At 44.3% G+C, this 25,676-nt stretch overlaps 1 protein-coding gene across 2 annotated transcripts in view; it reads left to right on the top strand.

The window, feature by feature from the left end:
• LOC140424875 (patched domain-containing protein 3-like) overlaps positions 1-25,194 on the top strand; it is a 61,313-nt gene extending 36,119 nt beyond the window's left edge. For both annotated transcript variants that reach the window (XM_072508414.1, XM_072508413.1), the window contains 3 exons: positions 4,049-4,170; positions 4,267-4,412; positions 20,711-25,194. In XM_072508414.1, the coding sequence (XP_072364515.1) occupies positions 4,049-4,170; positions 4,267-4,412; positions 20,711-22,377 (1,935 nt within the window). In that variant the 3' untranslated portion in view covers positions 22,378-25,194. The remainder of the gene's footprint in view (positions 1-4,048; positions 4,171-4,266; positions 4,413-20,710) is intronic.
• Positions 25,195-25,676: the final 482 nt, after the last annotated feature.

Below are 25,676 nucleotides of genomic sequence, written 5' to 3'. Positions count from 1 at the left end.
TACGCGCAGATCGAGAAGGAGGGCCTGGCAGTGGTTTTGGCGGTGAAACGCTTCCACCAGTACGTGTATGGCCGCCATTTGACTATCGTGACTGATCATAAGCCTCTGCTGGGACTTTTCAGAGAGGATAAGCCAATACCGCCCATTGCTTCTGCACGGATCCAGCGCTGGGCTTTGTTGCTTGCTGCATACGAGTATTCTCTGGAGCACAAACCAGGAACGCAGATAGCAAATGCCGACGCACTGAGCCGATTGCCTTTATTGACCGGCCCCATGTCGACCCCCACGACCGGTGAGGTGGTTGCAACCCTAAATTTTATGGACACCTTGCCTGTCACGGCATCACAGATCCGTGAGTGGACCCAGACGGAGCCAGTCCTGTCAAAGATTCGGCACATAGTGCTGTATGGTGGGCAGCATAGACAGCTCCCAGGCGAGTTGCGGGCATTTTCCTCCAAGCTGTCAGAATTCAGCATGGAAGACGGCATCCTCTTGTGGGGGACGCATGTGATTGTCCCTGAAAAAGGCCAGGAGCTGATACTAACAGACTTGCACAATGGGCATCCAGGTGTGACCAAAATGAAAATGTTGGCCCGGAGTTATGTCTGGTGGCCAGGCCTCGACACCGACATTGAGAAGGTGGCCCAAAACTGCTCCATTTGCCAGGAGAATCAGAAGCTTCCATTGGCCGCGCCCTTACATCACTGGGAATGGCCAGGGCGGCCTTGGGCGCGCTTGCATGCGGATTTCACCAGCCCTTTTCAAGGAGCCTTGTTGCTTCTATTAATCAATGCCCAGCCTAAATGATTAGAGGTGCATAAGATGGCAGGCACAACGTCCTGCGCAACAATTGAGAAGATGCGTTTGTCTTTCAGTATGCATGGCCTCCCCGAGGTGCTGGTCACGGACAACGGCACTCTGTTCACAAGTGAGGAGTTTGTGAGGTTCATGAAGATGAACGGCATACGCCATGTCCGCACCGCTCCATACCACCCGGCTTGAAATGGGTTGGCGGAGCGTGCAGTGCAGACATTCAAAAGAGGCCTAAAGAAGCAGTCTTCCGGATCAATGGACACGAGACTGGCTCGCTTTTTGTTTACGTATAGGACCACCCCCCCATGCAGTGACTGGGGTAGCTCCCGCAGAACTCCTAATGGGCCGGAGACTTTGCACCCGCCTTAGTATGGTTTTCCCGGACATTGGCGCAAAAGTACTCTGCACAGAAGAACGGCAGTGACAGGGATTTTCGCGGCATCGGCCGATTCGGCAGTTTGTGCCCGGTGACCCAGTGTTCGTTCGGAATTTTGCTGGTGGTGCCCAATGGGTTCCTGGTGTAATTTTTCACCAAACGGGCCCTATATCTTACCAGGTGCAAGCCCAGGGTCGTCTCCAGCGCAAACATGTAGACCACGTTCGGTCCAGAAGACTATCCCCTCAAAAGATTCCCTGCCCCCGGAGCTCATTTCTACAGCCGCAAAGACCAGAGACAAGGGAAGGTAGTCCTCACAATCTTCCACTGGTGCCTCACTCGAAGCCTGCGCAGGTCGTTACGGAACCGAATGGAGATAGAGACGCTGACATGACGGAGGCAGCAGACTCTGACTCTGAGATGGAGACACAGGACTCATCAGAGGGGGAATCCTCGGGTCCATGGGCCGTTGATGTACAACCGTTACGCCGTTGATCACGGAAGCGCCAGTCTCCATCTCGTTACACGCCGCCTGATCCAGCGCCGCGTGCAAATGGTGTCCGGCCTGCGGCCAAACGAGTCTGACGCCCCCCTTCGCCAGGGTCTTCGGTGGATTCCTTGGACTTTGGGGGGGGGGGGAGGGATGTTGTAACCTGCGTGCTTACCATTGGCTGGGGACTAATGACAATCCCACAATCCTGTGGGAGTATGAGCTTCTCCAATGAGGGGGGGGGGGGGCAGAGAAACCCTTAGTAAACTCCTTGTATAAATAAAGCTGGCCAGTTCAGGAACCAGGAGGAAGGAGTATGCAGCAAGGGAAGTTACTGCTACTGTTTTTTTTATATATATATATATATATATATATATATTAATGTTATTGTAAATAAATGTTATTACTTTGCATCCTTAAGACTTGTGCTGGATTCTTCGTGGACCTCACAAAACTGGAAATGCTCGCATTCAAAGTATCTTTGACTTTGTCTATATATATATATAGTATATATGTTTCTGGAATCTACCTCTTCATTCACCTGACGAAGGAGCAGTGCTCCGAAAGCTAGTGATTTGAAACAAACCTGTTGGACTTTAACCTGGTGTTGGAAGACTTCTTATTGGGGTGAGGTGGATGTTGTGAAGTTGGTGGTGTGGGTGTTGGAGGATGGCGCGGGGCAAGATCCCCAGGAAAATCTGATGTTCCACCTGGGATCACCCTCTGAGGCGGCAGGGAATGGGGCCAGAAGTGTGAGGTCACCTTGTAGGATGGCCTCCTATTTGCTGTAGTCCAGAAAGGTATCGCGCTTCTGAAAAGAAAGAATGATCCTATCACTGGTAGAGATGCAGAGCCAAGGCCTACAGGAGGGGTATTAACAACTTTCTAGCGCCTGCAGGAGAGATTGACAAAGATGCCATGGACACAAGACAAAGTGGGTGTTGATGGCAGCGTTAAGAACTAAAGAAATGCTAATAGTGGGATAAATGTAAAATAGCTGAATGTTAATAAGAGAATAAAGGCCTGTGCTCAGTGAAAGCAAATCAAAACAGATGGATCTGTGGGGAGGGTGTTGTTTGCAATTGGACAAACCAAGGAAACCAAAAACAGAAAGGGGGTCAAGGGGTCGAACCAAGGACACCAAAAAAAAGCTCAAAATGGAGGGAATGTTCACAGTCTAAAGTTCTTGAACTCCATGTTCAGTCCAGAAGGATGTAACTTGCCTAATTTGAAGATGAGGAGTGCGATTCTCCCAAAAAGGAACAAAGTCCCCGAGCGAGCGTGTTTAGCCGCCTGTTTCCCTCCCTCCTCACAGTATCCCAAATGGTATACTTGTTTGAGAGGGTGACAACTACAGGGGATTTCTGTGCTGACTGCCTGCCCTTTCTAATCTCCCATCCATCTTCCTGCACCTTGGGTGTAACCACATTTCTATAACTCCTGCTGTGACTCTTTCCGCCATCTGCAAGCTCTTAAGCGCATCCAACTGCTGCTTCAAAAGAACCACTTGATCTGTGAAGAGCTGCCATTGGGTACACTGCCTGCAGATGTAGTCATCCGGTACGCTGGAAGAGTCACGGACCTCCCACATCTCACAGTTGGAGCACTGCACTCCACAATAAATTCAATAGTGAACTCAGGAGAAACTTCTTTTCCCGGAGGCTGCTACTAATAGGGAACTTGCTATCACATAGAATAGTTGAGGCAAATAGCGTAGATGCCTTTAAGGGGAAGCTGGATAAGTATACAAGGGGGAAAGGAATAGTGGCATTATGTTGGGAGAGTTGGATGTAATGGGGGTGGAATTCTCCAGTCCCCCAGCCGCGTGTTTCTCGGCCTCGTGCCATTCCCTGGTGGCAGGATTCCAGCTTCCTGCTGCCTGGCAATGGGATTTCCCATTGAAACCAACCCATGCCGCCGGGAAACCCAACGAGAAAGGGGAATCCCAATGGCTGGAAAATTCCAATACAGTATCATGTGAGATGTACCTTCCAATTAATTATTTTTCAAGTTCTGCATAGTTTCTTTTTACCATTTTGAGGTATCGAAAGGGATTGCTATATCAAAAGATAGAATGTGCAAGGTGGGGATACGACAGGAGAGTGGGACTAGGTAGAATGGTAAAAAGAAACTATACAGACTTAATGAAAAATAATTAATTGGCAGGGAAATCTTGCATGGTACTATATTGTATACAAATACTTTATCAAACATAATGGATTTGATTCTTGAATATACTGAATGGCCTCCTTTTGTACAGTAAGATTGTATGAAAGACAAGGGGGAGGTCTCCTCATTTACTATTGTACATTCAGAAGCATTTAGTTATGTGATAGTACGTAAATAACATTTATTTTTACTGATTGCAGGTTTCACATTTTACTTCTGTCTCGAGGCAAAAGGAATTTGGAAAAAATTCCAAAAGGATTATTCCTTTTTTTTCAGTAACATATTTTCTTACAATATTCTTTTCCATCATGTCTTGTATGAGGTAAAGTTAATTTCCATGAAACTTGCAACATATTTTTTTACAATAAATATTTCACACAAAATGTTACTTAACAGAAGGTGTCCCATTTATTTTCAGGTTTGACTGTGTGAGAACTAAGGTCTCGGTTGCTGCTCTGGGAGTCATATCAGCTGGATTAGCTGTGGTTACTGGGTTTGGATTGCTGATGTATTGTGGGATGTCATTTGCCATCGATACTGCCAATGCACCCTTTCTGATTCTGGGTCAGTATTTCATCAACAATATTTGGAATATCATTGTCTGTCAGACAGGCTTATGTATAGACTTTATTCTGGCACATAGTAGATATATTTGTGGGAGTGAATTGGTAGTACCTGGCAGCACCCTGGCCATTGCAGGTGCTTGTGACTGAAACCTACCCTAAACAAGATACACTGAAGCAGCATAAATACTGAGCTATAACTTGGCATCCATATGATTTTCACATATAGTTGAATATATGTAATTATACAATTCCATTCTTTATTTATGTCTATGTATGTATGTGAACTAACATATTTTCTGATTTTTTATATATACTACACAAAAGTCCAAACTCCTCTTTTGTTAATGGCGAACCAAAACGAACAGTTCTGTCACGTGGGTAATATATCATAAAAGCTTGTAAAAATTGCAGTTGATGGGGTGGGGGTTTGTTGCAGTAGACAGCAGGCAGGCTCCCAATGGCATGGCACCCTGATGTACAGATCCAGCCTGCCATGAAGAGAATTGACAACATTAAACAGACTTGTTTGTAACTGTGTGCTGAAGGCTTCCAATCCCAGGATCCACAAATTCGAAGTTAGGGACATGAGAAGGCAATGCAAACAGGGTTTTGTCATCCAAAATATTGACATCCTCAAAGAATTCCGATAAAACATAGAACATAGAAAATACAGCACAGAACAGGCCCTTCGGCCCACGATGTTGTGCCGAACCTTTGTCCTAGATTAATCATAGATTATCATTGAATTTACAGTGCAGAAGGAGGCCATTCGGCCCTTTGAGTCTGCACCGGCTCTTGGAAAGAGCACCCTACCCAAACTCAACACCTCCACCCAACACCAAGGGCAATTTTGGACATTAAGGGCAATTTATCATTGGCCAATTCACCTAACCTGCACATTTTTGGACTGTGGGAGGAAACCGGAGCACCCGGAGGAAACCCACGCAGACACGGGGAGGACGTGCAGACTCCGCACAGACAGTGACCCAAGCCGGAATCGAACCTGGGACCCTGGAGCTGTGAAGCAATTGTGCTATCCACAATGCTACCGTGCTGCCCTTAAGAACAAATAAATCTACACTATATAATTTTACCGTAACCCATAGGTTTGTCAAACATAATTTCCCCTTAATAAATCCATGCTGACTTTGTCTGATCCTGCCACTATTCTCTAAGTGCGCCTGTTTAAAATCTTTGATAATGGATTCTAGAATTTTCCCCACTACTGATATCAGGCTTACTGGTCTTTCATGGAATCATAGAAAAGTTACTGCACAGAAGGAGGCCATTTGACCCATTCCAGCCCAAGGACAGCCAGGTGCTCTTTCAAATCCCACTGTCCTGCACTCGGTCCATAGCCCTGCAGCTTAGAGACCTAAGGTACAGTTCCAGGGTACAGGATGGGGAACAATGGTGAGGGGAAAAACGGATCAGTGGAAGAAATGAAAACAAATTGATAGAAACAAAAATGGGGTGAATGTGGAGGAGAGAGTTCACAGTCTAACGTTGTTGAACTCAAATGGTAATATCGAAAGGCGGTAATGTGTGGTGGAATCATGCTGGAGTTGGCAGAACTGGCGGTGGATGATTCTTTAAATGCGGAGACTGGTGGGGTGAAATGGAGACTTGTGAACAGCACCGATTTGGAAAGTGGCATCATCTCAACTGATGCCAAGGAGGCGGAGGAACTGGGAGAATGGGTTGGGGTCCTTGCGGGATGTGGGGTGTGTAGAGCTAGCTGTGGTTGAAGTAGCTGTGGGAGTCGGTGGGTTAGTAATGGATATTAGTGGACAGTCTATCCCCAGAAATTGAAATAAAAAGCTCAAGGAACAGAAGGGAATTGTCAGAGATGGACCATGTGAAGTTGATGAGGATGGAAATTGGAAGCAAAGTTAATAGATTTTTCCACGTCCAGGCGGGAACATGAAGTGGCACTGAAGCCGTCATCGATGCCCCAATAAAAGAATTGTGGGATGGGGCCGAAGTAGGACTGGAACAAGGAATGTTCCACAGACCCCACAAAGAGATGGGCAAAACTGGCACCCATGCGCATACCCATAACCACACCTTTGGTTTGGAGATGTATTAAACGAGAAATTGCTGAGTGAGAGGAGCCAAATGGAGGATAGTATTGGTGTATGGGGATTGTTCAGGCGTTCAGCCTCTGTGGTAGAGGTCAGTACATCTGACAACGACAGCCACACCATTGTCGGCGGGTTTGATGCCAAAGCCAGGGTTGGACCTGAGGGAGCGGAGTGCAGATAGGTCAGAAGGTGACAGACTGGAGTTGGTGAGAGGAGCAGAGAAATTCAGAACACGCCAACTCTCGGACACCTCCTCCTACTTCCCCCTGGACCATGACTCCACCACTGAGCATCAAACCATCGTTTCCAGGACTGTCAATGACCTAATTTCCTCTTGAGATCTACCCTCCACAGCTTCTAACCTCCTAATCTCCCAATGTCAGACATTATGAAGTGCTTTGAGAGGTTGATCATGAGACACATCAACTCCATACTCCCCAGAATGCCTTGATCCACGGCAATTTGCAATTTGCAAACCGCCAAAACCAGACCACAGCAAATGCCATCTCCCTGGCCCTGACGATATGGAGTTCTTCCTGCCCCAGTCTGGTCTCCGTCAAAGGCTAAGTCGGATTGTAGGTATTGATTTATTTTATTTCACATAGCTTGCAAGCTCCACTCACCCTGGTAAAAGGCAGGAGACAACATGTCTCTTGCAACTTCCAGAGCAAGTGAGACAAAGGAAGCGCAGCATCTGGTTTCTCACACACGTGGATTCAGCATCGGGTTTCACATACCCACGACCAAATAAGGTAACGGTGACAAATACAGAATTCTCATAGGTCTTTCTCACACATTCCTTGGCCTGGTCATATAAGGTGATCCTGGGGCCCCTCTTACCCAGCATCCTCTGCACAAAGAACCGGTCCTAATGGCTGCCCATCCCCCTCTTCAGGCTTTGCGAAATCCCAGTTACAGGCAATTACAGACTGCCCCCCATTTTCTCCAGCCTAAGCTAGAGATGTTTAAAAGTCCGCTAACCTAACTCCTTATTCTACTGTAGTAAGATTTTACTCCTAACTTGGTCTAACTACTTATAGCTACTTATCCCCTTTCTAGTACCTTGCTCTTTTGCTCCATTCCTAATTCCCTCCTTTTATCATTCTATGATAACTACGATTCTGCCTCCTAACCAACATTCCCTTTTGCTACCCGCCGACAACAGGACACCATTGTCGTTGTGGCAGATGCATTGGCCTGATGTCTGGGTTACGCTACACCTCCGTTCAGTGCAGGTGGAGTTATATTTTCTTTCACCTCTGCCACGAGGGTCTCTATTGGTAGAGAAATGTTTGGGTAGGTATTTCCCCTAATGGTCAAAAAGTGTGCTAACAATTCGCCAAACCAACAATAGTCCTGTTGCTGTTTCGGTCCAAATTTGGATTTCGGTTAGGCATACAACTCCCAGTGTCCATTATAAACATCCCTGGGTTAATAACCTGTATCAATGTCCTGCCTGAAAGACCGTCCCGCAATTCATTACATTCCGTACATAAACACTTCATCATATTTTTACAGCCACTGGCTCTCCTTCTGGTTTGATGGTCACCAGTAACGGGATGTCATCTTGGTGAGTGGTGATGGGCCGAGTCTATCGGCATCATTTGAGCCACAATCATCTTACAACACCTATTAAGGCATCCAACGATTATACAATATACAATTATAATAACAAGTATTATCAATCCATAGAACATAGAACATTACAGCGCAGTACAGGCCCTTCGGCTCTCGATGTTGCGCCGACCTGTGAAACCACTCTAAAGCCCATCTACACTATTCCCTTATCGTCTGTATGTCTATCCAATGACCATTTGAATGCCCTTCGTGTTGGCGAGTCCACTATTGTTGCAGGCAGGGCATTCCGCGCCCTTACTACTCTAAAGAACCTACCTCTGACATCTGTCTTATATCTATCTCCCCTCAACTTAAAGCTATGGCCCCTCGTGCTAGACATCACCATCCGAGGAAGAAGGCTCTCACTGTCCACCCTATCCAATCCTCTGATCATCTTGTATGCCTCAATTAAGTCACCTCTTAACCTTCTTCTCTCTAACGAAAACAGCCTCAAGTCCCTCAGCCTTTCCTCATAAGATCTTCCCTCCATACCAGGCAACATTCTGGTAAATCTCCTCTGCACCCTTTCCAATGCTTCCACATCCTTCCTATAATGTGGCGACCAGAATTGCACGCAATACTCCAAATACGGCCGCACCCGAGTTTTGTACAGCTGCAACATGACATCATGGCTCCGAAACTCAATCCTTCTACTGATAAAAGCTAACACACCGTATGCCTTCTTAACAACCCTCTCAACCTGGGTGGCAACTTTCAGGGATCTATATACACTGACACCAAGATCTCGCTGCTCATCCACACTGCCAAGAATCGTACCATTCGCCCAGTACTCTTGTCTTCCTGTTATTCCTTCCATCATCAGGTAAAACCCCATGACCGAGCTATGAGAGCTAACTCTGAGCTGAATCTTGCTTTAGGATTTATATACCCCTTCTAATTGTACTGACTAGCAGATATCCCTGATCTTTGTCATGTGTGTGTACATGTCGTGATTTGTAAACTGTGCATGGAAATCAATTGCAAATTCATCCATCCCACAGACCAATGTCGATAGACTCTTTGTATTGTTCTTTCCTCAAGTCCAATCACCGTGAACCATAGCTGTCGCTACTCAGGAAGGTAACACAATTGCTATAACAGTGTGTTCCACTACCTCCAAGGCATCTGACTACCTTGGGGTAGCAGCACCGTAGAAGCTTCCTCATGTCCCTTAGAAACAGCACACAACTCCGTCCATCAGCGACCGAAAAGGTTTTTATCCCTCACTGGTATTTTGTTTTGGAAGTGCTTTCCGTTACGCATTGGAATGGTAAATTATGATATCATGTACTATCCACTGATTATCTTGCTTTATGAATTGCAGAAGCTTCAATCGATCCTGTTTCTATTCCTGACTTTCTCACACTAACGTCTAACATTGTACTGAACCATGTAGTCTGCCAGCCCTGGTTTACATGAGACAATACTCAGTTTTCTTCAAATCCCTTTTTGTCCATTACCATTTTCCTTACAGCATGGGGTGTATACTTGCCATTATTTGTTTGTTTGTTTTTTTACTTTGCAATAACACCACTTACACATTTAATACAGTCAACTTTTGGGGTTACAACCCAATTTAATCTATACATAACAGTCCCTAACAACTTACAGGACATTTAGTCGGTAATAACTATTACACTCTCCAATGCCATATTGCTTGCTGCATTGGTTACAAATTTCCGACCGTGGCATCAAGCTGCCAAAATTCCTAAACTATTGGCATTTAAAATGCGGGGGTTCCTTATCAGTCGCGGCTGTCTGCCGAGACCGTCTGACTGGAGGTTTCACTATTCAGTAATAATTTGATATCTTGATTTGTTTCTAACCCGTAAGGTTTTTCTTCCGGGTTCTGTCATTTAATTCCCTCAAACATGTAGCCAATTGTATCATTTTAGTTCCCCCCCCCCCATACTGTCTAAAACATTCTTCTCTGGAGTGTAGTTCTCGTTCTTCATCTGTGTTATTTTTGTTTAATCTGAAAGCCAAATGAATAGGTCAAAGGCGGAGAGGGCCCTATTTCTTAATTTGTATCTTTCTATTCTTGTTTGGATATTCCAGAAGTGCCCTCTCCAGGCCTTCTGGATTTCCATTTAATTCCCTTTTTTGTTTGTTTTTCTCATTATTGACGTACATCATACGATTAAGGCCTGTCAAGCCTCCTCCTCCTATCATTGCACCCCTGAGTGAGACTCGAAGAATCTCAAACTCCTCCTCTTTTGCTAACTCAGTGATCCAAGCGGGTCGAAACTTTCCCTGATACATGTCGGATAGTGCAACTGCATTTACTTTAATTTCTTTAATTTTGATTACGACCGGATTTTTATGAAAGTAATTTCCAACCATGACATTTCCACTTTATCATCTGTCCTATCGATGCTGCTAACAGGTTTCAATTCCCTGGCACCCCGCTCCACTGATTACATAATACTAGTAAGTGCAGTTATCTCCTGCCACTCACAACCAAACATTCCTTTTCCCTTGTCCGAGCGGTTTGGGGATATGATCTATCCTGTGGCACGGCATCATTGCAGTGATAGTCTCTAAACGCTGTTAGGCTAATTTTACGTCCCCGGGTCATCCCAACATCTCTTAAACTACGTACTCCCTCACTAATTGGTACCACAAGTTTGTCACTTCTCCACAATCCTGCACATCCTTTCCCAATCACTTCGTCGTCAGCTTGGTTTTCTCTGCAGTAATTACAATTTATCATTATCACACCATCCCATGGTCAAAATCTATCTTGTGGTCACAAACTTCAATCATCAGTGTTGCCTGATGTTTCACAAAACAATCATGACAAACTGAATTCCCCAAATTTCCCTGGGAGCCCAAGCATTTCCCCATTTCTGTCGTTCTAAATGCAATATCAACTCACCTGAATGCTCTATATCTGCCATTCACCTGGGTCTCATATGATTACTCCTTGTCCAAACTACTGGGCTACAAAATGTGCCACATCCTTGACATGATGTTTCATTATGTTGACAATGAATCATTTTAAACTGGGGTCCATTAATAACAGCCCGTGATCTATCATCCCATATTCTCAATTCCTCACTGAATACGTTACTTTGTTTGCTGCCGATAGGTTGCTTAAGGATTATTATAATCCCTCTGTTATTATTGACTTGGATCGGATGTTTTTGTTCTGATACAATTCCTTTGCTCAAGATGCCACTGATTCTCTAATTCAACGTCCCCCGTGCTGCTATCAGCTTTGATTAAAAAGTACAAATAACTTTTGCTGCTCCTAGGACAGAGGGCTTGCATACTCTAATGACCATTCTTCCATCGGTGTCTCAGTTTTTTTTAATGCTACTCCCTGTTTCTCCACCATTTTCTTTCCTGAATTTATTTTTCAATGGATGCCCATCTGGCTTGTTCCTCGTCCTCCTTAACTTTACTGCCATCCATATATACCACGCAAGCATTTCCCAACTCTGTTCTGCTAACTGATTTATCAAGCTCCTGTCCCTTTTTAATGTTATGAATAGACATTAAGGCAGGGTTTAAAAGAATGATTTCCCATCTTTCCCATCGAACTGTATTCTCGCCTTGCTGGCAACCCTGTCTCTTGGTCAACTCTGTCAATTCTAAAAATTCAGTTGTGACATAAATTTTCTCCCTGGCTGATAAATTTTCAATCTCTGCCATCCTTTTTGTTATGGCTGCCAGACATTTTGCGATGTCCGAAAACTTTTGTTCAGCCCCTGCCCAATTTCCTGTCAATGTTTGATAGGTGTCTGAGTACTATGATTAGCAAGCACCATACCATATCCATTTGCGTACAGATCAAATTTAATGCTCAAATCGTCCTCTTCATGTCTCTCCTCTAATGGCCCGGATGTTGCTCCAGCTGTTTTTAACTGGTTCAAACTCCTCTGTGCTTCACTGGTCCAATTAAAATCCCCTTTCAAAGTTTCATAAATGGGTCTAGCATAAAGACTAAAGTCTTCCACTACTGGTCTCAAATACCCCCAAATTCCCATGATTTGCTAAACCCCGTTTCGTGAGACGGGTGCTGCGATTCTAGCAGCTTTCTCTCTCATCCCAACACTGGCTTCCCTACCTGCCCTTGACACTGAATACCCTAGATAGTCGACTTCGCTCCTGCCAATCTGGCATTTCTTTAACCCTATCTTAAATCCTGCTTCATTAAGTGTTTTAATAATTTTGGTCACTCTTTCAACATGTGTCCCCCTGATCATCATCTCCAATTAACACATCAATATATACTAAAGCCAAATCATCTTGAATCAGCTCCCTTACTATTGCCTGCAAGTGGTTTGGGGAATTAACATATCCTTGCGGCAATTTACAGTATACGTAATGTTTAGTGCCAAAGGTAAATGCTGTCTTTTCCCTGCTGTCTGGGTCTAACGGAACACTCCAGAATCCGTTGGCTAAATCTATACTAGTTAAATAAGTTTTGCCTGCCACCTTCTCCAATGTAGTTTGTGGATTTATTAAATACCGTTTATCCTTCTCTTTTTTTTGTGACCTTATTTAATGCTTTGTAATTCGTTACCATTTTAAGTGTACCAGCAGGCTTGCTAACTACCTGAAGTGAGCTATTCGTCGGTGCATATGTGACTTCTTGAATGATTCCCTGCTGTTCTAACTCTTTGATTATTATCTCCAGCTCGCATTTGGCACCTACCGCGGTTCAAGGGATATTGCTTTTACGGCCTGTATCAGTCTCCCTGGATTGTGTGCTGGAATTGTGTGCCGATTAACTCTGTCATTCTTTCTATTGCTCGGTTTGCTTTCCTTATTTCCTCTACATTATCAATTGGTTTTAATAACTTAATTTTTAAAATTTCTGCATCTATTTTTATTAATCTTTCCCTGCCATCAGATTCTCATTTCCTGATACTGCAAGTAATACTCCTAATCTAAGCTCCGGTCCCATATCTTTATTCCCTAAAACTCCGTCTGCAATGTAGTTCACATTCTAAACTTCATTTCTTCTGCTAGTGACTTTCTTGCAACTCAGCGGGCACTAGGACCCGGTGGAGCTGTGCCATAGCACTTCCACCGACTACCTCCTAATACTGGTCTCATTGGGCCCCGTGTTTCTAGCGCCTTACTGCCACAATGCCCCTCTCCACTATCCCAATATAACACATGGGCATGTTTTAATTAATTTTTCCTGGAAAGCGGTATCCTGCTACAGTCCCCATTCTACCTGCTCTTGGGACTGCCTACCCCCCTGGGGTCAGTGCTTGCAGCGTCCCCTCACGTTCTGAGTGTTTATACACCAAGGCCCTATAGTAGTCGAATAGTCCCCAGTACTTGGCTAACCCCTCTTACGGTTTGGGCATCTCTAAAATGGCCTCCTTCCTTTCTACTGGGATCTTTCCTTCCCCCTGTGTAATCTTAAAATACAATTAAAAATCCATAGTCTTTGCTATATGAAAATCCCTGAATCTTAAATTTGATGTGTAGTGAGTTTACAGAGAAAATACTGAAATCTCTACAAATTTTGGAGCACAGAACAACATTTTTTAAATGTAGGTACATCATGGCTGCCTCTAACAAAGGAGCCCATGGACCCCACCCACACCGAATGCCTGGTCTCGGCATTTCAATTTTAGATTCCTTTGTTCTCTACTCTTTTTTTTTTTAAGCACCCAAGACTATGCCGAGTTCAACTAATCATTTCCAAATCCCAATTTATGCATTTTGATTTTTGTTTACTTCCCGAGAATTGTGTTCTAACACAATGTGTATCATTATTACTGATTTTCTAAAGAACTTTCAAATACTGTTTAGCACAGGACTAAATCGCTGGCTTTGAAAGCAGACCAAGGCAGGCCAGCAGCACAGTTCGATTCTCGTAACAGCCTCCCGAACAGGCGCCGGAATGTGGTGACTAGGGGCTTTTCACAGTAACTTCATTTGAAGCCTACTTGTGACAATAAGCGATTTTCATTTCATTTTTCATACCCCGTTTTAAATCTCACTTTTTCTGCCGTGTAATCCTCCTAATTGATGTGCAACTTCGTTTTGCAAAACACAACATTTTAAAAAATTAGGAATACCAGAGGAAGTTCACAAATTCTTATTAAACACACACACTCATTCATCCACCGCGACCTCCACTCAAACAAAAGGAATTCAAAGCATTATACTTTCATTCATCTCAACCAACTGGACAATAAAACTTTAAATTTACACAAAACACAATGTGTTTTTTTTTGTTCCGATACGGTTCTGAATTTTCCAAGTCTCTGGTTCCCCCTAGTGGCCATTCATCTCCCAACTTTTTCACTCGTAAGACATATCTCCCCAAAACATAATCCAACTTTATTCAATTCTAATTGTACGGAATTGAATTGTCTCCAGAACATTCCATCAGCGGTCTTAACTGAATTGTCTCTGTGACATTCCCTAAACCCGTTGAAGACCTTAACTGAATTAAAGTGTAATTGAATACAACCAATTTTCATTTTCAACCCACATGCACGGAACTGAACTATCACAGCGATATTGCCTCAATTGCTAACTGAATTATCGCCCGATATTCCCTCAATTCCCGTTTAACGTACCTCAGCCATACCTACATCGACTGTATTTAAGTTTTTTTCTAATCCGCCAGACTGACCTTTGATTTCGTTGAACGATCTTACCCGACCATAGGCGAGTGACCAAACCCACTTCGGATTACGAGGCAGGGGAAAACCGACGTGGTCCTTTATAATCTACTCATACCGTGGGCCCATTTCCCCTCTCTCCGTCCAAGGCTGGTTTAATTCTGATTTCGCGGATAGTCGGGAATTCATCCTAGAAATCCCCTGCTGCAACCAAATGACGATATGGAGTTCTTCCTGGCCCCAGTCTGGTCTCAGTCAAAGGCTAAGTCGGATTGTAGGTATTGATTTATTTTATTTCACATAGCTTGCAAGCTCCGCTCACCCTGATAAAAGGCAGGAGACAACATGTCTCTTGCAACTTCCAGAGCGAGTGAGACAAAGGAAGCGCAGCATCTGGTTTCTCACACACGTGGATTCAGCATCGGGTTTCACATACCCATGACCAAATAAGGTAGCGGTGACAAATACAGGATTCCATAGGTCTTTCTCACACATTCCTTGGCCTGGTCATATAAGGTGATCCTGGGGCCCCTCTTACCCAGCATCCTCTGCACAAAGAACCGGTCCTAATGGCTGCCCATCCCCCTCTTCAGGCTTTGCGAAATCCCAGTTACAGGCAATTACAGACTGCCCCCCATTTTCTCCAGCCTAAGCTAGAGATGTTTAAAAGTCCGCTAACCTAACTCCTTATTCTACTGTAGTAAGATTTTACTCCTATCTTGGCCTAACTACTTATAGCTACTTATCCCCTTTCTAGTACCTTGCTCTTTTGCTCCATTCCTCAGCCCTACACTCATCCCTGGAGCATCTCGACAACAAAGAGTCCTACGTCAGACTCCTATTTATTGACTACAGCTCCGCCTTAAACACCAGGATCCCAACCAAGCTCCTATCAAAGCTCAAACCTAAGACGTGACTCCTCCCTCGGATCCCCGACTTCCTGACCCATGGACCACAATCAGTAAAGATAAACAACAACACCCCCTCCACGATATTCCTCTACACCGGGGCTCTGCAAGGCTGCATACTTAGCCCCCTACTATACTCCTTATACACATACGACTGTGTGGCAAAATTTGGCTCCATCTACACGTTTGCTGATGACATGACCGTAGTTGGTCGGATCTGGAACAACGATGAGTCAGAGTACAGGAGGGAGACAGAGAACCTAGTGGAATGATGTAACAACAACAATCTCTCCCTCGATGTCAGCAAAACTAAACAGCTGGTCATTGACTTAAGGAAGCAAAGTATCATACACACCCCTATCTGCATCAATGATGCCAAGGTGGAGATGGTTGACAGCTTCAAATTCCTAGGTGTTCACATCACCAACACTCTGTCTGCTCCACCCACGTCGATGCCACGACTAAGAAATCACAACAGCACCTAAACTTTCTCAGAAACGAAGAAAATTCAGCATGTCCGCATTGACTCATCAATTTTTATTGATGCACCATAGAAAGCATCCTTTCTGGCTGCATCACAGCCTGGTATGGCAACTGCTTGGCCCAAGACTGTAAGAAACTACAGAGAGTCGTGAACATAGCCCAGTCCGTCCCACAAATCTGTCTCCCATCCATTGACTCTGTCTACACTTCCCGCTGCCTGGGGAAAGCGGGCAGCATAATCAAAGACCCGTCCCACCTGGCTTATTCACTCTTCCTACTTCTTCCATCGAGCAGGAGATACAAAAGTCTGGGAACACGCACTAACGGATTCAAAAACAACTTCTTCCCCGCTGTTGCCAGACTCCTGAATGACCCTCTTATGTATTGATCTGATCTCTTCAGACTTCTTCTCTACTGAGTAGTACTGCACTCCGTATGCTTCACCCGATGCCTGTGTCGATGTATTTACATTGTGTATCTCGCATATGTCCTATGTTTCTTTTTTCTCATGTATGGAATGATCTGTCTGGACTGTACGCAGAACAATACTTTTCACTGTACCTCGGTAGACGTGACAAAATAAATCCAATCCAACTTTGACCCTTTCCCACAACTCTTTTATCAGTACATTGATGACAGCTTCGGTGCCACTTGTTCCCGTCTGGACCTGGAAAAATTTATTAATTTTGCTTTGAATTTCCACCCATCTATCATCTTCACATGGTCCATCTGTGACACTTCCCCTTGACCTTTCTATTTCAATTTCTGGGAATAGACTGTCCACTAATATCCATTATAAACCCATTGACTCCCACAGCTACCTTGACTACAGCTCTTCACACCCCACATACTGTAAGGACTTCGTTCCATTCTACATTAGATTTAGATTCATTATTACATGTACCAAGGTACAATGAAAAGTTTGTTTTGTTCTGCGTACAGTCCAGGCAGATCGTTCCATACATGAAAAACATCGGACATGCCATAAATACACAATGTAAATAAATCGGGTGAAGGGTTTAATCCCGGCCTCGGTTCATTATCCATGTGGAATTTGCACATTCGCCCCGTGTTTGCATGGGTCTCACCTCCCACAACTCAAAGATGTGCAGGCTAGGTGGATTGGCCACGCTAAATTATCCCTTTATTGGGGAGAAAAAAAGGAATTGGGCACTCTAAATGTATTTTTTTTAAAAAAGAGACATCGGGTGAAGCAAACAGAATGTAGTGCTACACAGCAGAGAAGATGCGTAAAGAGATCAGTTTAGTCCATAAGAGGGTAATTGAGGAGTCTGGTAACCATGGGGAAGAGCTCTTTTTAAATCTGTTAGTGCGTGCTCTCTGACTTTTGTATCTTCTGCCTGATGGAAGAGGTTGGAAGAGAGAATTACCTGGGTGGGAGGAGCCTTTGATAATGCTGCCCACTTTCCCAAGGCTGCGGGAGGTGTCGATTGAGTCAATGGATGGGAGGCGGGTTTGTGGGATGGATTGGGCTGTGTTCCCAACTCTATAGTTTCTTACGGTCTTGGGCCGAGCAGCTGCTATACAAGGCTGTGATACAGTCAGATAGGATGCTTTCTATGGTGGATCTATAGAAATTAATAAGAGTCAATGTTGACATACTGAATTTTCTTCGTTTCCTGAGGAAGTATAGGCGCTGTTGTGCTTTGTTAGTTGTAGCATCGACGTGGATGAACCAGGACAGATTGTTGGTGATGTGCACCTAGGAATTTGAAACTGTCAACCATCTCCACCTCGGTACCATTGATGCAGACAGGATTGTGTGCGTCACTTTGCTTCCTGAAGTCAATGACCAGCTCCTTAGTTTCGCTGACATTGAAGGAGAGATTGTTGTTGTTGCACCACGCCACTAGATTCTCTATTTCCCTCCTGTACTCTGATTCATCATTGTTTGAGATAGCACCCATTATGGACATGTCATCAGCAAACTCCCAGTTTCTTTCTCTCTTGTCGCATTTGATTTGATGATGCCACTTTCCAAAACGGTGGTGCTGATATGTTTTCATTCTTCCTTAATCATGGTTTCTCACAAACTGTGATTGACAGGGCTCTCAACTGTGTCCAACCCATCTCCCACACCTCTGCCCTCACCTCCTCTCCTTCATCCCAGAACCAGGCAAAGGTCCCTCTTTTCCTCACATTTCATCCCACCAGTCCCTGCATTCAAAGAATCATCCTCATCCAGTTCCACCAAATCCAGCACGGTTCCACTACCAAACATTTTCTCCTCCCTTCTCCTGTCAGCATTTCGCAGGGACCGTTCCCTCTCGGATACCCTGGTCCACTTCTCCATTAACCCTAAAACCTCAACCTCTTCCCATGGCACCTTCCCATGCAATCGCAGAAGGTGTGACACCTACCCCTTTACTTCCTCTCTGCTCACCATCTCGGGCCCTAAACACTCTTTTCAAGTGAGGCAGTGCTTCACGTGCACCACCTTCAATCTGATCTATTGCATTTGCTGCTCTTAATGCGGTCTACTCTACATTGGAGAGACTAAATGCAGACTGGGTGACCACTTTGCAGAACACCTCCGGTCCGTCTGCGAGCAGGACCCAGACCTTCCTGTCACTTGCCATTTAAACTCGCCGTCCTGCTCTCACGTTTACATGTCCGACTGTGGCCTGCTGCAATGTTCCAGTGAAGCCCAGCGCAAACTGGAGGAACAGGAGCACATTACAGCTTCTGGACTTAATATTGAGTTCAACAACTGCAGGCTGTGAACTCTCTCCTCACCTTCACCTCATTTTCATTTCTACCAATTTATTTTCATTTCTTCCACTGATCTGTTTTTACCTTCCCATTGTAATCACTTAATGCGCCAGTATCAGCAACCTTCTTAGCTGTAATCACACCATTTACATTTCTTTTGTATTTCTGTCCTCAACATCTTTGTCAATCTCCACCTACCGCTGGCCTCCTATTCAGCCCCACCGCTCAACATCTCCCCACTACAGTGTAAATCTGACCCCATTTCAAGTTCTCTGGCAAAGAGCCATCCAGATTTGAAACGTTAGCTCCCATTTCTCTCCACCGATGCTATTTAAGAGCTTGGTTCCCTTATTAAACTATTAGGAATTCCAGGTGCAGACATTTCACTAAAGAAGTCAGAACAGAGACAAAGACCTCCCTCCCCAATTACTCCCCCAGACCACATGAAAGGCAGGAAGATGGAAGCATTCCTACAAAATGATCAAAACATTCCCCTTTAAAATATTGCTAAAAAATAGAACCGTTTCTGCATGCTTTACATCAATTGAGGCAATTCGTTGTTTCACTAGATTACAATTTTATTCCTAACAGAATTCTGCAGGACTAAAATAAAAATTCTTTACTAATAACTAGATTATTTATTCACCTGTGTTGATAACTGGTAACAGTAAGAAGTCTTACAACACCAGGTTAAAGTCCAACACATCTATTTAGAATCACTAGCTTTCGGAGCGTAGCCTCACCTGATGAAGGAGCTACACTCCGAAAGCTAGTGATTTCAAATAAACCTGTTGGACTTTAACCTGGTGTTGTAAGACTTCTTACTGTGTCCACCCCAGTCCAACGCTGGCATCTCCACATCATGGATAACAGGTAAAAGTATGAATGATGTAGCACTTTTAATGAACACACAGGGCGGGATTCTCCTTTCCGGGGACTAAGTCCCCACGCCGGCGGGAGAACTGGTGCCAACCACTCAGACGTCAACAGCCCCCAAAAGTGTGGAATTCTCGGCACTTCCGGGGGCTAGGTGGACACCGGAGGGGTTTGCGCAGCTCCAACTGACGGCGAAGGAACTGCGCGAGTTTGCGCATGCGCGGAATCGCTGGCATGGTTCCGCGCATGCGCAGACCGGCTGTCGTATTCTGGCACATGTGCAGGGGGTTGTCTTCTCTGCACCGGCCATGGCCCTACAGGGGCCAGCGCGGAAGGAAGGAGTGCCCCCACGGCACAGGCCCGCCTGCTGATCGGTGGGCCCCGATTGCGGGCCAGCCCACTGTGGGGACCCCCCGCCCCCCCCGGGGTCGGATCCCCCCGCACCCCCTCCTCCTCTGAGGACTGCCTCCGCTGACTTACATACCAGGTCCCGCCGTGTGGGACGATGTCTAACCCATGCCAGCGGGACTGGCCAAAACAGACGGCCGCTCGTCCCATCGGGGCCTGGAGAATTGCCGGGGGAGCCGCTACCAGTGGCCCCCAACCGGCGTAGGCGTGAACCCCGCCCCCTGCCCAAAAACCAGCGCCGGAGAATACGGCAGCTGGCGGCGTGGGATTTGCGCCGCCCCCCAGGGATTGTCTGACCGGGAGGAGGGTCGGAGAATCCCGCTGACCGAATCTATTGCAACTGTGTTGGAGTATATTCAGTCTTCTGCTTTTCTTTTGTAGTTTACAAACTTTGCACTCCCACTGGTGCTCTATAATTGTTTGACAAATTGTTTATGTGGCCAAATATCATTAATGCAAAAAGAAAGTCACAGTAGTATTTTTAAGAAAGAAATCCTTTCATTAATTTACCAGAACAATATAGTAAAAATATTAAAAAGCTTAACAACTTAATGACTAATTTATCGTACGTTATACTTGGATCTGCAGGTATTGGTGTAGACGATATGTTTATTATGCTCTCCAGTTGGCAAAAGACAAAAGTGCATGATAAAGTTGAAGATCGCCTGGCAAAGACTTACTCAGAAGCCGCTGTTTCTATTACAATCACCACGCTGACTGATGTTTTGGCCTTTTACATTGGTATCATGACACCTTTTCCATCTGTGAAGTCATTTTGTGTTTATACAGGTACAACTGTTCTGTTCTGCTTCGTTTACAATATTACGTTTTTTGGAGCTGTTCTCGCACTGAATGGGAGAAGAGAAGCCAGTAACAGACACTGGCTGACATTGAGAAAGGTTGAACGTGATCCTAAACCAGACAAGTCTAAACTCTATGGTTTATGTTGTGTCGGTGGGAGCTACAATCCGGAATCGGGAGCAGAATCAGAACATCCAGTTTATTTTTTCTTTAAGAAGTATTATGGTCCTTTCCTTACAAACCGATGGACCAAGGCAATTGTGGTGCTCTTGTACACTGGGTATTTGGCTGGCAGCATTTATGGCTGTTTACACATCAAAGAAGGAATCGATCTCAGAAATCTGGCCTTTGATGATTCATATGTGATTAAGTTTTATAATGATGAGAGTGATTTTTTCTCCGAATATGGGCCACGAGTCATGGTTACTGTCACTGAACCTGTGGAATATTGGAATTCCACCATTCAAGATGAAATTGAAATTTGCATGGGCAGATTGGAAAACAACTCTTACGTGGATCGTGAATTATCAGCGTCCTGGCTTCGTATATATGTTGAGCAGGCTGCAAATAAGTCAATAGATATAAGGGAGAGAAATGCATTCATTGGAAATTTATCAAAAGTTTTGACATCTATCCCTGAATTTCAGCAAGATATTGAGCTGTCAGAAGATGATATGGACATTAGAGCATCACGATTTTTCATTCAAATAGTGAATGCCAGTGATTCATTTAATCAAAAAAACATGTTGATTGAATTAAGAAACTCGGTGAAGGAATGTAAAATCCCTTTGCTTGTGTATCATCCAGCATTCATCTACTTTGATCAATTTCTTGTAATAGTGACCACTACGGTCCAGAATATAATTGTGGCCGCTGCTGCCATGTTGGTCATTTCTTTACTCTTAATACCTAATCCAGTTTGTTCTTTATGGGTAACATTTGCTATTGCATCAGTTTTAGTTGGTGTGTCTGGTTTTATGGCTTTCTGGGGTGTCAATTTAGATTCTATATCTATGATTAATTTGGTCATTTGTATTGGATTTTCTGTGGACTTCACAGCTCATATTTCATACGCATTTGTTTCAAATGATAAAACAGATGCCAATGAACGAGCTATTGATGCGCTGTACACTCTTGGCTATCCCATTCTACAAGGGGCTCTTTCAACTATAATGGGCATTGTGGTGTTGTCCATGGCAGGAGGTTACATATTTAGAACCTTTTTTAAGATCATGTTTCTTGTCATATTTTTTGGTGCTGTTCATGGCCTTGTATTGATGCCAGTGTTTCTAACATTTTATCAAGCTTGTGGCAATCAGAATAGTGGTCCCTCAAATACACATGACAGTAAAGAGAATAGCCAGAACAGAAATGCCCACAACTACCTGCAGGTTCATCATAGCAAAGAAAATAGAGATGATTCCTGTGAACTAACAGAACTAACAAAGTTGTAGTAGTTGCTTGTTATCTGAGATCAAGGAGATCTTTGGCAACTTTATTAATATATTGCCCCAGGGCTCAAAACAATCACTTAATTCAGAACACAAGACTTATTCCTTTTCCCCAAAGTTCTATCATGTTGTCATAACTTGAAGAAAAAAAATAAACACTTAAACCAAAAAATCTGGATAGGCACTTCTATATCAAAATGACTCTCGTGTCCCCTGAAATGACCTTGCTCTAGGCAATTAGGGACGACCAATAAATGCTGGCCCACATCCAATGAATAAAAAGTGATGTAAAATGATGCCGTCGCTTGGCTTTCCCTGACGATCCTGTGTGGGTGGAATGCAGGAAAAGGTTCAATGTTGTTGAACTTAACAATCCGAGTTCAACTCTTAGTCTGCTCACACCACCATGATTGGCCTCCCTACTTACAACACACTTGATTTCCTTTCAATTTCTACAAACAGTGCACCATATTTCATTCCAGCTCCCTCTCGTGGGAGATTTTGTTCCTCCAACTCTTACCACTATTCTACCAAGTGGGCACAGTGGTTAGCACTACTGCCTCACAACTCCAGGGACCCAGGTTCAATTCTGGCCTTGGGTGGCTGTGTGAAGTTTGCCCTTTCTCCCCGTGCCTGTGTGGGTTTCCACCTGGGTACTCCAGTTTCCTCCCACAGTCCAAAGATTTGCAGGTTAGGTGGATTGACCATGCTAAATTGCCCCTTAGTGTCAAGGATGTGCAACTTGGGCAGGTTATAATGTTACGGGAAGAGGGCTAGGGGAGTAGAGCTGGGTCTGGTGCTTTTTCAGAGTGTCAGTGCAGACTTTTTTTTTTAAAATTAAGGGACAATTTAGCATGGCCAATCCACCTACCCTGCACATCTTTTGGGTTGTGGGGGCGAAACCCATGCAAACACTGGGAGAATGTGAAAACTCCACACGGACAGTGACCCTGAGCTGGGATCGAATCTGGGACCTCGGCGCTGTGAGACTGCAGTGCTAACCACTGCGCCAAAATGCTGCCCTGGGTTCGTGCAGACTTGATGGGCCGAATGGCCTCGTTCTGCACTGTAGGAATTCTATGGATCTATAGACAGCCTTTCTGTCATATAGATCCTAACTATTGACTGCATTTCCCCTTACCCATATTTATACAGCTTTAGCTATTGATCACTGTTGAATATTTAGATTACATCCATCCAGCTGTGTGAGAAAGCTTAATGACATTGAAAGAGCTGTATGTCTTGGTTAATGACACTTTGTCAAACTTCAAAACTGATTATCTGGCTATTTATTCATTTACCTTTTGTGGGATCTTGTGTGGAAATTGCTCTGGAAACCCAGCTTCACCTCATCACCTCTTTCAATTCCACCACTGTTGCTAGATTTCAGTCTGTTTATCCGGCATCCAGCACAATTTCCTCCAGTTAAATATTGGGAAGGCTGTGTAACTTTGTTTTCGATCCACTCTCCAAACTCCGTTCCTTATCTACCAAATCTGTCTGCGATGTTGGGCTGTTTAGCACGGCTAAATCGCTGGCTTTGAAAGCAGACCAAGGCAAGCCAGCAGCACGGTTCAATTCCCGTACCAGCCTCCCCGAACAGGCGCCGGAATGTGGCTACTAGGGGCTTTTCACAGTAACTTCATTTGAAGCCTACTTGTGACAATAAGCGATTTTCATTTAATTTCACATTCAGCCCCGTGGATCACATATTGACCCCATCACCCAAGATGTCCGCTTCCACCTCCGTAACATCTTTGCAGCTACCTCAGCTTATCTGTTGTTGAAACACTTATGCTTGACCTTGTTACTTGTAGAATTGATTATTCTAACATAACCCTGGCTGGTCTCCCACATTCTACCTTCCAGAAACTGGAGGTCATTAACGCTTTACTGCTTGAGTCTTAACTTGCAGCAAATCTCATCCCCCTATTATCCCTGTGCTCAGGAAACCTATGTTGGTTCCTGGTCAAACAATGTCTTGGGTTTCTAAATTCTGATGCTAGTTTTCAAATCCCACCGTAGCCTTTTGCCCCTCCCATTGCCTCTGTAATCTTCTACAGAATAATAAATCCCTGAGATATCTGTGCTCATCTAATGGTGACCTCCTGAGGTCCTTGATTTTAATTGCTCCACCATTTGGTGATGAAGCCTTCAGTTGCCTGTACCCCTGGATCTGAAATTCAGCCTTGCGCTTCTCCACCTCTTGTCTTCACTTTCCTCCTTTGAGACACTCCTTAAAATCTACCCCTTTGACCAAGTCTTTGGTCATCTGACCTATTATCTCCTTTTGTGGATCAGTGCCTTTTTTTTTTGTAACATTTCTGCGAAGTGCCTTGGAATGTTTTATGTTGAAGGGGCTATATAAATTGTTGTTGTAATTTCCCATCTGATACCAATTGTATTTCAAAGTAATCCATTGATTGCAAAGCAAGTTTAGATACGCTGAGGCTGTGAGAAGGCATCATTTAAATGCTGCATCTTTTGTTACTCTTCATTCAATAGAAACTTACTTAATTGTACATATTGTAGAATTCACTTGGAACATCTTTAATTGAATGGATTATTGAGATTGCTTCTACATGATGCATTAATCTGCAGCACAGCACATGACATGACCTGCAACAAATGGTAACGTGATTTTCTTGTGTAACCATTAAAAATGATCTTGTTTTTTTATATAATTGTGCCCATGATGTCAGGGCATATTAAGATGATCAACGTGCTATGTAAGATGAACTGTCACAACAAGTAATGCTATAATTGCCAAATACTGCCTGAAAAAACTTCATTCAATTAAAGTGCATGGTTTCACTATAATGATATAAAAATAATTTGTACTTGTACACCCTCCATTTATCACTCACCAGAAGTGTCTCTATATCCTTCTTATAATATGGAGACTAGAATTGTTCACTGTAGTAATCGAGAAGCCATAAAATAAAGTAGTTCCCGCTGTCGAGGGTTCCCCGCTCCAAAGATGGCCCAAGGTGCTTTTTTACGGTCCACTCCATAGTCCTGAACTTGTATGACACGGGGCCAGTCTTCTCGAGTACCACCTTGAGATCCAAGGGTCTCTGAAATTGTGAATTTGAACAAAACAAAGAACAAAGAAATGTACAGCACAGGAACAGGCCCTTCGGCCCTCCAAGCCCGTGCCGACCATACTGCCCGACTAAGCTACAATCTTCTACCCTTCCTGGGTCTGTATCCTTCTATTCCCATCCTATTCATATATTTGTCAAGATGCCCCTTAAATGTCCCTATCGTCCCTGCCTCCACTACCTCCTCCGGTAGTGAGT

This window comes from Scyliorhinus torazame, chromosome 6, assembly GCF_047496885.1.
Source record: "Scyliorhinus torazame isolate Kashiwa2021f chromosome 6, sScyTor2.1, whole genome shotgun sequence".
Lineage (NCBI taxonomy): Eukaryota > Metazoa > Chordata > Chondrichthyes > Carcharhiniformes > Scyliorhinidae > Scyliorhinus > Scyliorhinus torazame.
The sequence above is the reverse complement of the archived record's forward strand: the minus strand, read 5'-3'. Positions and strand labels throughout refer to the sequence as shown.